The sequence below is a fragment of the Thalassophryne amazonica genome, chromosome 3, assembly GCF_902500255.1.
Source record: "Thalassophryne amazonica chromosome 3, fThaAma1.1, whole genome shotgun sequence".
NCBI classification, from domain to species: domain Eukaryota; kingdom Metazoa; phylum Chordata; class Actinopteri; order Batrachoidiformes; family Batrachoididae; genus Thalassophryne; species Thalassophryne amazonica.
Genome location: NC_047105.1, coordinates 51,190,230 through 51,205,886, shown reverse-complemented (window position 1 = coordinate 51,205,886; position 15,657 = coordinate 51,190,230). Strand labels below are relative to the sequence as shown.

Here is a 15,657-nt window from a genome sequence, read left to right as displayed (position 1 = left end):
GTTGGTGAAAATAATAAATGATTCATCATATTGTTTTGAAAAGTGAATGTGGTCACTTTATTGTGGTTTTTAATGAGTAAACATGTACACAATCCAAAAAAAAAAAAAAAAAAGGCACATGAGCTGCCTGTTGTTTTGTAAAGAACAGAATATATTCACAACAAGAAGTTACAGCACTGTGGAAAAAGCTTTTGCCCTTCCCCGAATTCATCTATTTTTGAAAATATGCAACAGTTAATAATTGCAGGTCATCATAAAAAGATGATATTAGTCAACAAAAACAATAGATTATTTTACTATCTTTTTTTTTTTACTTGGCTGATTTAGATCAATAATTTATGTATGAAGAAGAATTTAAGTTTTAAGTGTGAATCATATTTGCAACACATAATCTCAGATAAACAGACAATAATAGTCAACACAAGCAGAAACTTATTTTCTTGTTATTTTTTAACTGAGGTGGCTGATTTAAAAAAAAAATACGGTGGCTGATTTTGAAAAATTATTTTTCTACATTAATAATAATAATAACATTTTGAATGGAAATACAATAATTACAGGGATTGTAGTATTTTGAAGAAATTAATTTTCAAGATGCAGATCTTCAAAAGGGTTTTTGTTGTTGTTGAAGTTCAATAATGAAGAAGAAAAAGAAGGAAATGAAGAATTATGTTGAGAAAGATGTGAATATCATCTTAAAAAATTGCCACACAAGATTTAATTTATTTTTGGGCTTTCTGAAATCAACACTGGGTGAAAATAATACATAGCAGTTTCAAAATAATAGCTACAGCACACATAGTATTTGGTCAGATGTCACGTAATAAGTTTCACTTTGACCAGAAGCTTGTGGCAGAATTCTGAAGGGATATTCACATAAAAGTCATGTTCTTTCAAAATAATGCTCCAAATGGTATGTTTTGTTAGTGAAATAGGCCTCCAGGCAAAATGTCTTTTCCTTGGTTGACCAAGACATGTTGGGGAAGACGATTGTTCCAATTATCAAGCAAATTATTACAAATTTTATGGGCTCTGTTTTTTTTTGGGGGGGGGGGGGGGGGCACCCTGTGTGATGTGTAAATACAGAATCAATCAACAAATAAATCAATTAAAAAGCGTATTCACTTGTTTTTTCTTTGACTTAAATTAAATTGTGTCGATGAACTAAAGAAGGGGCTAAAAGATTATTATTTACTTAAGTCAGTGTTGACATACTTCATACAAGATATGAACAAGAGCTTTGTACTGTATCTTACAACGTTTTATGTTTTCATTTGCTGTTGAGTTACTATTCATAAAACAGTCTAATCCATCACAAAGAAAATCCTCCACTATGACATCATATCCTGCACAAAATTCAGCACTTCATGTTGTCTTGAGATACAACAACCTTAAATGAAAGAGTTATTTAATTCATTTGACTTCCTGCTCTTTGAAACCTGCTGCTGATTCCAGTGCAGCTCATCAGGTAGTAATTCATGACTTCATTGCTTCTTTCGTAGGTGCACGTACAGAACGCCACTTAGGAGGAGGAGAGGGACACTCAACCATGCAAGAATGAAGCAGAATCCAAAGCGCCCTTTGCTGAGATCTCTGGAGTCATCTAAGATCTCCTTTTTGTGGAACGTAAAGATCAAGCATGCGGCAAAGGTGGTGAATCCTAGAAGTCACAAATGAAACCTTTTAGGTGAAAATTCTACGGTCTTCTTAATGTTTACATGCAAATGTTTTCTACTTTTATGTTTTAAGCTCAATTCAGGAGCTGATTGCAAAGAGTGAATAAATGTGAAAAGTTGTGCTTTTAACAAACAAGCATTTGAAGACCTGCAAAGGTCTGGCAGAGGCCCGTGAAGTAGAAGAGTCCTCCTTTGGACATGATGAACAGCTGACCCAGAAACACCAGGAAGGAAATGGAGGCGAAGACCACAGAGAGGATCATGAGGGCCTGGACCGACTGCAACCAGTCTGAGACGAGTAAGACCAGACACTTCAGGTTATTCTATCACAAATGTAAAATACGAGCGCTAAACTACAGGTAATAATAATATTATTATTAATACTGAACCGTTTTCGTCTGTAGCAGCACATAACCAGGTGTTTGTGGTGTTGTCATGGAAGCAGTTATACCAGAGATCTGTGATTTCTGAATCTGCCCACAGCCACCATGACTAAAGAAAGAAAGAGAAAGTTAGTTTCAAAGCAAAAGGCAGCACCTTTTACACATCATAACCAGTAGATCATGTGATGGAAGGCCTTCCTCTACCAAGGCTCTTCAGACCCCCTTCATTTAAATTAAACACCAAACCACATTCCTATATTTAAAAATCTCTTGTGTAAACCAGATCCTGATCACTATCTGGGTCTAGACCAAAGAACACCTGCAGACAGAGGTTCAAGTAGATCCTGAACATTCACCTTTGAACCCAATGTTTGATCCTGAATATTCACCTTTCTTTCTGATTGGTGATCTATGATAAAGATCTTTGTTCTTTATAATTTTTTTAAAATTCCTGATCACTCATCTTTGATCCTGATCTTGGATCTTGACCCTGAATTGCCACCTTTGTTTCTGATTGGTGGTCTCTGATTCTGATCTTTGTTCTTTATCACTCGTCTTTGATCTTGATCACTCATGTTAGATCCTGAATGCTCACCTTTGATTCTGACTGGTGACCTTAGATCCTAATCTTTGTTCATTATCATTATTATCATTCATGTTTGATTCTGATCACCCCTTTTTGATCATGAGCATTGATCTATAACCTGAATGTAAACCTTTGTGTCTGATTGCTGAGCTGTAATCTTGGTCCTTTATCACTCATCTTTGACACTGAACTTTGACCCTGATCACTCATCTTTGATCATGTTCCTAACCTTTGATCCAAATGACATATCTTTGATATTGACTGCTGGATTTTTATCCTGACTACTGACATTTGACTGTGATCACATTGCCAATCCTGTTGTCTGGCCTTGACTTAAAGAAATAATCAAAACAATGACTTTAAATCAATCAATCAATCAATCAATTTTTTTATATAGCGCCAAATCACAACAAACAGTTGCCCCAAGGCGCTTTATATTGTAAGGCAAGGCCATACAATAATTATGTAAAACCCCAACGGTCAAAACGACCCCCTGTGAGCAAGCACTTGGCTACAGTGGGAAGGAAAAACACCCTTTTAACAGGAAGAAACCTCCAGCAGAACCAGGCTCAGGGAGGGGCAGTCTTCTGCTGGGACTGGTTGGGGCTGAGGGAGAGAACCAGGAAAAAGACATGCTGTGGAGGGGAGCAGAGATCGATCACTAATGATTAAATGCAGAGTGGTGCATACAGAGCAAAAAGAGAAAGAAACAGTGCATCATGGGAACCCCCCAGCAGTCTACGTCTATAGCAGCATAACTAAGGGATGGTTCAGGGTCACCTGATCCAGCCCTAACTATAAGCTTTAGCAAAAAGGAAAGTTTTAAGCCTAATCTTAAAAGTAGAGAGGGTGTCTGTCTCCCTGATCTGAATTGGGAGCTGGTTCCACAGGAGAAGAGCCTGAAAGCTGAAGGCTCTGCCTCCCATTCTACTCTTACAAACCCTAGGAACTACAAGTAAGCCTGCAGTCTGAGAGCGAAGCGCTCTATTGGGGTGATATGGTACTACGAGGTCCCTAAGATAAGATGGGACCTGATTATTCAAAACCTTATAAGTAAGAAGAAGAATTTTAAATTCTATTCTAGAATTAACAGGAAGCCAATGAAGAGAGGCCAATATGGGTGAGATATGCTCTCTCCTTCTAGTCCCCGTCAGTACTCTAGCTGCAGCATTTTGAATTAACTGAAGGCTTTTTAGGGAACTTTTAGGACAACCTGATAATAATGAATTACAATAGTCCAGCCTAGAGGAAATAAATGCATGAATTAGTTTTTCAGCATCACTCTGAGACAAGACCTTTCTGATTTTAGAGATATTGCGTAAATGCAAAAAAGCAGTCCTACATATTTGTTTAATATGCGCTTTGAATGACATATCCTGATCAAAAATGACTCCAAGATTTCTCACAGTATTACTAGAGGTCAGGGTAATGCCATCCACAGTAAGGATCTGGTTAGACACCATGTTTCTAAGATTTGTGGGGCCAAGTACAATAACTTCAGTTTTATCTGAGTTTAAAAGCAGGAAATTAGAGGTCATCCATGTCTTTATGTCTGTAAATTTATTTTGTCAATAAGCTCCACAAAACTGTATTCAGTTAGTAAAAAATAAAAATCAAAGTTCATCTACTTTAAGGGACTTGTATTATTAGAATTTTTGAACTAACCTTATTTATTTTAAGTAAATAATAATATCAAGTGCACAACCCACCTCATTCATTTTGATCTTTGATAGAAATTACTCATCTATCATCAAATTTGTGAACTGTGATCCCTATCACTGAATTTTGATCCTACTTGCTTTGATCCTGTAATCAGGAAAAATTAAATCAGCATCAAATATCAGCTTTAACCATCAAAGTCAACATTTGCCCCTGTATCCAGATCCTCACCGAAATTTATTGGGATCTTCCTTGGACCATGAACCCCACTCTGTCAAATTTTCTTTAGATTGGTTCATTAGTTTTTATGTAATCTTGCTAACAAACCAACCAAGCAGCCAACCAACCAACAATCAGACGCAGGTAAAACACAACTCCTTGGCAAAGGTAAAAACTAATGGATGCGATTTCAAAGACAAACTTGGATCTGTTGCAGCTCACTACACTTAAAGAGGTTGTGTTTGAGAGCGTGCACTGGTAGAACTGCTTTTGGAACCAACTGATGATCACCAGGGTGGTATGAGGTCCATTAGGATGGGTTACATGCAGAGGACAAATTTTGTTATATGTATGTACAATGACAGTAAAGGCTCTATTCTATTCTATCCTTATTTCCTGAAATTACCCATCTATCTGTAGCAGGCAGGTCTCCTCTTCCTGCTATGCATGTGGTGTGTTTTGACATTTTCACAGAAAGATGTGTCCATCTCAGTGGTGTGGCCTTATCAGCATACTGTGGTAACTTTGACTGCTGAACCACCGTCAGGAGGAGAGTGACAGAGAATGACGTGTGGGCGTCTCTTTGAATTGGTTCAATTGTTGCGGCTCGAGACAATGAGCACCGAGGACTGGATCATGCTAAGTACAATGTCCTACATGTCCCATGTTCAAGCTGGCTCTCCATGATGCATTTATGAGTCAACGCTCATGTAACACAAAGTCATTTTACCAAGAAAGACCTGATAACAAGGGTATCCAGTCACCATCTCAGGGCACTGGTTAAGGTTCAGGTCTCACAACCATACAGTGAGACTGCTAGCTGCAGGACCCTAAAGAAGTAGCCCTTCATTTTCCTGCAAAAGGTATCAATGTTGCCCAACACCTCTGTCCAGGGACCTTGTGACTCCTTAAGTACTTCTCAGGGATCTCTCAGAGACATGAACGTCACTGCCGAAATAAGTGAATGTCTCACTTAGTTTAACACTTTAATTACTTTTTCAAGGCATCACTTGGAGATCTTAATCCTTGCTTTTGTCATGACTCTGCTGGACTATTGTAATGCACTGTACACCGGTATTAGCCAGGCCTCACTTGCACGGGTGCAGCTAGTTCAGAACGCTGCAGCCCGTCTTTTAAGTGGATCCCGGAACTATGACCGTATTTCACCCCTTCACTGGCTGCCAGTTCGTTATCGTATTGATTTTAAAATTTTATTGTTTGTTTTTAAATGTCTCAATGATCTTGGCTCATGGTATCTGTCTGACCTGCTCGTGTCTTATTCCCCATTACGTTCTCTTAGGTCACAAGATCAAGCTCTGCTTGTAGTTCCTCAGACCAAACTCAAACTTAGAGGTGATCGAGCTTTTTCTGTTGTTGGTCCCAGATTGTGGAATGACCTGCCTCTCTGTATCAGGCAGGCAGATTCACCTCTAGTCTTTAAATCTCACCTTAAAACATATTTGTTTTCTTTGGCTTTTGACTAGAGGGTTGATGATTTTACTGTTTTAAAGACTTATATTGTTGCCATTGTTGTTTACCATGTAATTATTTTATTTTTTTATGTCTTTGTTGTACAGCACTTTGGTCAACCTTGTTGTTTTTAAATGTGCTCTACAAATAAACTGGATTGGATTAATCGCACACACATACACTTCTGATTGGCCGAGTCCAGAGAATCATTGAAAACCTGGATCTCAGTCTTGATTCAGGAGACTCATTCAGCTTTTCCGCCTCTGTAATCATCTTATCCACTGATTCAATGACAATCACAGCATCATCTGAAAAGTGTCCCACCAATAAAAGCACCCAGGTCTCTGGACTCCAAGTCTTTAACCAGCAAGTGGCCCATGTGAGCACCAAACTGAGTGGACGATGGTCAACAGATTCAGGATTTCTGTCTAGGTTTCATCATGGCTCTTGGAGCTTAACAGTGACATATCAGCATTGCTCACCTTCTCCAGGGTTGCGATGACAACCATAGCCAAAGCGACAAGATGCAGCAAGGTTATTGATATGAGCAGGAAGACCATGGCTGCTTGAGCTGAGGAACAGTCTGGTGTCCTGTGAGCAAACATTATTGTTATTAATATTATTTTTTTTATTGACATTGATTGTTTACTGTGGTGTTGGGGGCATCTACTGAAGTCAACTTTTTTTGTAACTATTATTGCAAGGCATGTCATTTTACAACTGAAGAGGATGAGTAAAATGTGTTGTAGGAACAAGGTGCTGAAATGCTTCACCTCAGGGAACTGTTGTGGATGACTGCTGCTCCTGCTTGTACAATTTGATGCTTTTTGCACAAAATTATCAACAGAAAGCCTCTTACTCATCTTTTCAATTGAAATAACATTTACCAGTGCACCAGATGCTGGCACACTTTGTCGAAAAAGGAAAGACAGATGACAGTCTGACTGGCTTATTGCACGCCCAAGACTAATGAAGAAAAAGAAATGGACAAATGAATGCATTTCTGCAGCTCTTTTCCACCTGAAGTTGACACTAAAAGCACTTTTTCCAATGACACCTCACACCAATATCTGTGTGTCACAATGTTATGGGCTCCACTGCACACCAGGAGCAATTTGGTAATTAAGGACCTTGCCCAAGGGCCCCTCAGTGATTTAATGTTCTGAACAGAAATCAAACTGAGGACCCTCACCCCTCTAACCTCTAGACCACCATCTCCCCACTTACATACTGTGTCTAAGTCAGTTCGGTCAGTGGGACAGTTGATCTACAACATGTAGACTTGGGTTTATTTCCCATTCACACCACTTGTATTGTCTCAGTCCACCTAGCTGTAAACAGAAACCAGCTTTGACTGGGGAAATAACTGCCGATGGACTTGCGCCCCTTCCAGGGCAAATGTTTGGTCTGCTTGAGGTTTCTTCCTATAATAAAAATACAGAGGTTGTTTTTCCTCCTCACTATTGTTAATGTGGGCACCAATGAGCCTCAGATCCTATATAGGACTCCTATTTGGTATTTTAGATGGTGCCCCATAAGTCATCAAGGTCCCAAGTCTTTTCTGAAGGAGATTTTGAGTACCTCCCTCATACTGTACATATAAAGAAGCTGTATCAGTTTTCCAAACAAACCAGATGAAGAATCCTTCACAGTCTGACCAGCCCTTGAAGAATCTGAACATCAGTGATGTCCAGTATATGTGTGCTGGAGTCCTCCTCATACAAACCACCCAAAGATTTCTCCTGGAGAGAAACGCTTCCCAAATCATCCATTTCCAAAAACATATGCCAAATTTTTCACTGTGCATTCAGTTTTGTTAGACTTAGTCCTCTGTCTTCCAAATATGGGTCTTGCCTGGTTTTGCCCCCAGAGAGATAACAGGTCTCAGTCAGGCATGTGTGTGATAATGGTTGGCGGTACCTGATACAAGGCAGAACTAAAGTGGCAACAAGCGTGTGGAAATATAGAAAAGCAGCGTCATAAATGTAGCATGTCAATATTGCTTAAAGTTCATATTTCTATCTATGTTATCCGCCTTGTGTTTTTTTTTTTGTTTTTTTTTTGTAGCTAAGAGAAACCATGGCATTGCATTTCTTATCCAGTGTCACCAACATGTTTGGTTCTTACCAGTTATCTTTGGATTCTTCATACCTTAATGAGATGTTCTGGATGATACAGTGATCTTGCAGCCTTGTTACTGTCCTCTACCTTCTTAAGAGACCAAAAGCTCCAAAACTGGGAAAGGAAGGTACAGGAGAGGAATGTGGGGTGAGATATAGGAGGCGTTCTCAAAAGTAATTTCCGCAAACTTGCCCTCCCCCTCAGTCTGTGGTCTGGACCAGCTCTAAACTAAAAATAACATTCCACTGGACTTCCACAAAGGCAGTATACTCTCAAAAAATAATATATATAATGCACAAAAGCGCTGAACTATACATCACTATAACAATGAGGAAGTGGTTCATGCAAAATGACATCATTTCAGAGCAATGATGAGCAGGGAATTTGGATATATTTTGTGATAACTATGAAACTGCAAGTTATGTATATTTCAAATATCAGATACTTGAGAAGCAGGAAAGAAGGTCTGATTACCGCCCACTACGGTCTCTGTATGTCAAATCCTCAACTTACAATCAACAAATTACACGCAGCGGGAACACGTCACATTTTTCTCAGTAAATACATTTCTAAAGGTGCTATTGACATGGAATTTTCACCAGATGTTGGTAACAATGCAAGTAATCTACACTTGGAAAGAAACCAAAACAAATAAAGTACAGAAATTAAGTTATGTATAATAAAAGAGAATGACACAGGGAAAAAATATTGAACATGCTTACTGAAATTTACAAAAGCTTTTTTTGGTAATGACAGGGTCAAGATACCTCTTGTATGGATAAACTAGTCACATGCATTGCCCAGGTGTCATTTTGGCCCATTCTTCCACACATTCTTCAAGTCTTTAATTCTTTACATAGATTTTCTGTTGGATTCAAGTCGGGTGATCGGCTGGGCCATTCTAGCAGCTGTGTTTTCATTCTCTGAAACCAACTGGGAGCTTCCTTGGCTGTGTATTTGTGATCACCGTCTTGTTGAAATGTCCACCCCTGTTTCATTTTCATCATCCTGGTAGATTTTCATCAAGAATGTCTTGGCACATTTTTCCATTCATCCAAACACAAACAAACACATTCACGCCCACCTACAGACAATTTAAAGTTTCCAATCCACCTACCCTGCATGTCCTTGTATATGGGATGAAGCCGGAGCACCCGGAGGGAACCCATGCAAACACGGGGAGAACATGCAAACTCCACACAGAAAGGCCACCGGTGGAAGTCAATCCCATGACCTTCTTGCTGTGAGGTAACAGTGCTAACCACTAAGCCACTGTGCTGCCACTGGAACATTCAGAAGTTTAGAAATCTTTCTGCAATCACTCTCTTCAGTATGTATAGCAACAATAAGGTTGAGAAGATCTTGAGAGAGCACTTTGCTTTTACTCATCATAAGATGTTTCTTGTGTGACGCCTTGGTTAGGAAACACTTTTTTATAAGCCATCATTTGGGACTGAACTTTCTGATACTAATTTGCACTGCAAGGGGCAGGATTGCTTTCTTGTTCCTGATAAATTTCAGCTGGTGTCTTGGCTTTCCATGTCATTTTGCATCTCCTTTTCTTCAGGTGTTCAATACTTTTTCCTGTGTCATTTCACATTACACAAAACCTAATTCATGGGCATCTATGGTTTGAATTCTTTGTTTGTGTGGATTACTTGGGTTGTTACTAACATCTAGTGAAAAGTTCATATCAATAGCACCTTTAGAAATATATTTACAGAGAAAAATGGTGACATGTACAAATCTTATTTTACCCGCTGTATAACAGTTTAACAAAACCAAAACTTCTTTGGGCTTCTCCCTTTTTCCACTTGGGGTCTCCACAGCAGATCCAATATGGATCAGAATGTTGATTTGGCTCTAATTTTATGCCGGATGCCCTCAATGATACAAGTCTACATTACATGGCGAACAGGCAGGTGTGGTCTTGACCCGGGAACCTTCTGAAAGGAAAATTCTAAAATGCTGCTAAATGTTTAATATGTGCAAATAACATAAATGAATAAAACTATGTGTGACCATTAAAATTTAGAAATAGTATAACCCCATGTCAGAAAAGCATGGGACAAAAACAAAACAACAACAAAAAAAACCCACTCAAAACACACTTCCACCCTGAAAAAGAAGAATTTTCTTTCAACAGAACAGATCTAATCTATGCTTGACTCTGCAATGTGCCTTCTGGCAAATTGGAGTTGAACTTTCAAGAGTTTTTTTTTTATAAAAACCATCTCTATATCATTTCATCATGAAGCTGTATAACTGGTGATGCAAAACTCAAAACTTGCACTGTGCACAATTTCTTCAATCACAGCCACAGCAGCCTATAACTTCTGGGTTGTCTTTTCTCCCTAATCTTCTTCTACAGTCACTCAGCTTTTGAGAACTGTTGCCTCCACACAGATTTACCATAGAGTACCATACTGTTTGTATTTCTTCAAAATTCATGGAAATATAGTCCAAGACATAATCGGTTCATCCCCTGACTTGTCTGATGAAAACTGGATGTAAAAGTGATGGTTTGTATGTGTTATACTAAAGGGGGCACTTACTTATTCACACCATCATTTTGGTTTTTAGATATTTTTTTTTTAATTCATGATGTAGAGATTACTTTTCAATGTGAATTTAAAGGGCATACTTTTATAAATTGTAATATACAATCCTGAATTTTTTGTTTTGCTTTTTGATGTCCTAAAAAATGATCAAGATCAAGCACGAGAGGGCGTCGGAGCGACCGGGAGTGACAGCTGTCACTCATCATCCGTACCAGCTGTCACTCATCCACTACACATCACCACCACCATAAAGGCCGGACTGCAACTCCACCTCCCCGCCGAGAAATCAGCTACCAATCAGGTAATTTCTCTGCTACACTTAACGCTGACTAATAGTCTGAACTTCTTTGCAGCCGTTTTCCTGTGGTGTTGCCTTATCTGTGGGATTGGCGTTTGGTGTGATCAGCGACGGCTTCGCTTCACACCCCAACCAGATAAGTGGTTAGACAGGAGTTGCACGAGTGTGTGATTGGAGGTGGAGGTGCTCCCTCCTAACTAAACACTGACTGTGGGATTACTGAGTGTGCGAACTCACACTCATCAGTACTGTCTCTGTTCTCTGCCAGCAGTACCGGTTCTGACTGCTGAAGACAGCGGCCACCTGGGGCGCAGGGCTTGGCGGCTCTAGTGTTCTTTAGATCCGTTGGTGGTGGAAGCTGTGTGGGATCCGGCTCTTCTCTCGCCAGACGTCTTCTATCGTCGAGCCTGCCCACACGTCACCTTGTGTATAATTGACATTCCACCATATTGTTATTGTCTGTACTTCGTTGTGCGATTCACAACATTAAATTGTTACTTTTTGGCTTATCCATTGTCCGTTCATTAACGCCCCCTCTTGTGGGTCCGTGTCACGACACTTTCACAACACAATGCAGGTCTGCTTTAAGCTCGAGTCAGTCTGCTCGACACTGCATCCAGCTTTTTGAACCAGAAGTGTCAGTGAGCAGCGTTTCGAGCATGCCCCCATCACGTGACCACTGCGAGCGAGGCCTCGTTACGTCACACCACGTGTCGAGCTTCGCGGAAAATTAGAATAATCTGGGCGTGTCAATACGACCCACCAAGTATTTAAATGAGATCTGAATCGCAGCTCAAACCGCGGGTTTTTGACAGGAGGAGATTGCTAGCAACGCTGTTATTGCCAATTACCACGTGAATCGGAGCCAAGGAAAGCATTAGTTTATATTTAGGTCTAGTTTAGAGTTCATTTACTATAGTTAGCTACATACACATAGGATCTAACATAGAGAGACACACACCATACACAACAGGCATCCATTCATATGCAACATTTATTCACACAGTACATCAACATATGTTATAGGTTAGACTATAAATTATAGGTAGATCAGAGACTGAGCTGAGTGACTGAAGAGCTGTGATTTTGTTGAAGTGAAAGGTGCGTGTGTGTGTGAGAGATAGAGAGTGAGTAGTGGTGAGGAAGGGACATGGAGGAGCCAGTTCCAAAAAGAGCATGATCAATTGCTTGGGAGCACTTTGATCTAATAAGCCCCAAAAAGGTCAAGTGCTTGATTTGTGCTCAAGAGTTGAGGTACAGTAACAATACGTCTTCAATGCGGTGACACCTGAGGTCCAAACATCCCGAGACATCAATGGCTGCTGCTCCTGGAGCAGGAATCAGGCCATGTAACCTGTATTTTATTCTTTATCTAAGATTAAAACATACTCATAAACAAAAATAGCTCAGCATGTCATACTGTATTTCCATTAAAGGCAGACAAGCTGATTTGGATGAGGCACTGGTGGACTATGTTGTGGAAGATGCACAACTGTTCAAAATAGTGGAAAGCAAAGCCTTCAGGGCTTTACTACAAAGGTTTGATCCAACATATGCCTCCCTCCAGAGGAGAAGACCCGCTCAAATACTGGGGGACACGAGTCGCAGTCTATCCCAATTTACAGAGAATGGCAAAAAAAAATATGCGAGCGGGTCTTCTCCAAAGCTGGAGAGGTGGTGAGGCAGAAGAGGAGCCAATTAAAGTCCAGCACCGTTGAAATTATTCTTTTTTTGAATAAAAATTGATGAAAGTTGCACAATCACCGTCTCCTATCCCCTCTATTCTACTAATTACAGTAACATGAGCACCAGTTGCAGAAGCACGTCTTTCTCACTTTTCCCGTCACATTTTATCCAAATATAGTTTGAGGAATGATAACACAAATCTACATATATTCTACAATAAAGGCTTTCAGAACCACTATGTGTGCATCTGTAGGGACTATTTATTACATTAAAAAGACACAATAATACATATGACATTTTTATTATTATTATTTTTCAAGAACAAACCACATCAGTCATGAATTAACGCAAACATTTGTCAGGGCACTCGCTCAAGGTAATTCTCAAAACAATCCAACAGATGTCACCCTTCAAACTGTATCACACGCGTCGAGGCAGTGTGTCGATTTTCAGCCAGTTGTGTTGCAGTGGCTCATTGATTCACAAGGCTTTGAAATTGCCATCACTAGATACCAGTCGTCCGGAGGGAAACCAGGAGTTAAGGAACCAGGGCCAGGTGACACCAGTGGAGCTGATGGTGGCAGGGAATTTACAACAAAGAGAGACAAAACTACTAACAGTTGAAAAGCAATCAGACTGAGGAAAATCAGGCAATATTACAGCTACAAAGCTGAGATGAGGTTCCCACATAGAGGACTGCAAGAATCTGGCGAGGGTTAAATGAAGACCGAGGGTTTAAATACTGCAGGGACGATTGGTTGCAGGTGACCCTGCTGCCACAGGTGAACCCAATAATCATCTGCACTGACAAGAGAGTGTGGAAGGGAGGGAGAGAGCACAGCAGCAGGAGAGCAGCAAAACACAACATCTGGAATACTGATTGCTACTGTGTGATGGTTCAACCTCGATGCCTGAGTCCAGGGAAATCCACACTCCTTCTGGACCACTTTAACATAAGGGTTCTTTTCTTCACAGTACAGTGCATTTGGAAAGTATTCACAGCGCACTACTTTTTCCATATTTCCTTATGTTACAGCCTTATTCCAAAATGGAGTAAATTCATTTCTCTCGAAATTCTACTCACAGAACCCCATAATAACAAGATGAAAAAGTTTTTTTTTTTTTGCAAGTTTATTAAAAATAAAAAACTAAGAAATGACGTGTCCATAAGTGATTGGAGCAGGTTTTCATTCAGGATGTCTCTGTATATTGCTGCATTCATCTTTCCCTCAATCCCAACTAGTCTCCCAGTTCCTGCCGGTGAAAAACATCCCCACAGCATGATGCTGCCATAACCGCATTTGTTTCCCACTGTCTGTCTCTGTCTGGGATGTTTCTGTTTTGCTATTAACTATGTCATGCAGAAAAATGTTGAGAATTACCGCGTGAGATGTTTTCCAGAAATGCACCTGTTACCTTGCTTAGGGAGAGGAATAAAAAACATCAGAAACCACTAATTATGAGAGCATGTGCACAGAGAGACTTACAATCATGAGTACTTTGATGTTGTCTTGCTAACTGGGACATTAAAAAGCATGCGACATGTCCTTTAATTATTAGGTGAGCTATTTCAATATATATAAAAAATAATTAAACAATATTTTTGTTATTTTAACAATTTAGTTGGTACAAAAAACAAACATGCAAAGGTTTTTTTTTTTGTTAAAATATTTTTTCCATTTTTGTGTTACTGCATGAACTCCCCACAAGGAGGCACAAACAACACTTTCCTCTGTCTGTCCTCTTCATCATCCTTATAAAACATAAACAGATGATAAGCTGCACTGATGTCAGCAGATGAACAAAGTTCATTTCCTTCCTCATCAGCTGTGTTCTCAGCTCGGTTTGAATGTGAGGATCTTTTTGCATGATATTTGTTTGAAATGCTGTGCAGCATCCACACATCTTCTTGTTCCATCTCCAGCCTCTTTGAGCATTGTAACAACTGGAAATCTTTGCACAGCAAAGGGACTTCAAGGTCACTAATGAGATCTTGATGCATGTTCTAATTGCCCGGCTCTTGTTCTCTTCAGGCTGAGAGCAGTGTGTTGAGGGATCTGTTCCTCTCTGAGATGGGGAAGAGGTCACAGCCCACAGTGAGATCCGGCATTTGAGTGATGAGGCGCACTCAGCTCATTTAACCCAAAGAGCTTATGACGAGGTGTATTAATCATCACCAATCATGTTAATCATCATCTGTTTCATTCTGCAAGAGTTTTCTCATGCTGATCAGGGAAGAAGGACGTTAGTCAGGGAGCTTACCAAGAACCCGATGGTCACTTGGACAGAGTTCCATCATTCCTCTGTGGAGAGAGGAGAACCTTCCAGAAGGACAACCATCTCTGCAGCAATCCACCAATCAGTCCTGTATGGTAGAGTGTCCAGACAGAAACCACTGTTCAGTAAAAGGCACATGGCAGCCTAAAGGCACCTGAAGGACTCTCAGACCAAGACAAACAAAATTCTCTGGTCTGATGAGAGAAAGATTGAAATCTTTGGCGTGAATACCAGGCATCATGTTTGGAGGAAACCAAGCACCATCCCTACAGTGAAGCATGGTGGTGGCAGCATCATGCTGTGGGGATGTTTTTCAGCTGCAGGAACTGGGAGACTAGTCAGGATTGAAGGAAAGATGAATGCAACAATGTACAGAGACATCCTGGATGAAAACCTGCTCTAGAGTGCTCTTGACCTCAGACTGGGGTGATGGTTCATCTTTCAGCAGGACAATGACCCTAAGCACACAGTCAAGATATCAAAGGAGTGGCTTCAGGACAACTCTGTGAATGTCCTTGAGTGGTCCAGCCAGAGTCCAGACCTGAATCCCATCTGAACATTTCTGTAGAGATCTGAAAATGGCTGTGCACTGGCGCTCCCCATCCAACCTGATGGAGCTTGAGAGGTGCTGTAAAGAGGAATGAGCAAAATGACCCAAACACAGGTGCATCAAGCTTGTGGCAACATATTCAAGAAGACTGTTGTGTGGGCCGCTAAAGAG

General features: G+C 40.2%; 1 protein-coding gene across 2 annotated transcripts; it reads right to left on the bottom strand.

Annotated features, from left to right (window-relative positions):
- Positions 1-43: 43 nt before the first annotated feature.
- LOC117507905 (epithelial membrane protein 3-like) lies at positions 44-8,231 on the bottom strand. 2 transcript variants are annotated; one of them, XM_034167664.1, is made up of 5 exons: positions 8,145-8,231; positions 6,476-6,584; positions 2,066-2,168; positions 1,825-1,965; positions 44-1,660 (listed from the first exon to the last, which is right to left on the bottom strand). In XM_034167664.1, exons 2-5 carry the CDS (start codon positions 6,551-6,553, stop codon positions 1,485-1,487), a joined length of 498 nt encoding a protein of 165 aa, XP_034023555.1. In that variant the 5' UTR covers positions 6,554-6,584; positions 8,145-8,231; the 3' UTR covers positions 44-1,484. The 2 variants fall into 2 exon arrangements, with proteins under 2 accessions (XP_034023555.1, XP_034023556.1); XM_034167665.1 differs by having other exon boundaries at positions 8,121-8,211.
- Between the last annotated feature and the right edge of the window lie 7,426 nt (positions 8,232-15,657).

Coding starts and splice junctions, on each gene's coding strand:
- LOC117507905 (XM_034167664.1), bottom strand. CDS start 6,553: ATGGTCTTCCTGCTCATATCAATAACCTTGCTGCATCTTGTCGCTTTG. Junction 2,169..6,475: donor TCATCGCAACCCTGGAGAAG/GTGAGCAATGCT, acceptor TTCTTTCTTTAG/TCATGGTGGCTGTGGGCAGA. Junction 1,661..1,824: donor CCTCTGCCAGACCTTTGCAG/GTCTTCAAATGC, acceptor TGTGACTTCTAG/GATTCACCACCTTTGCCGCA.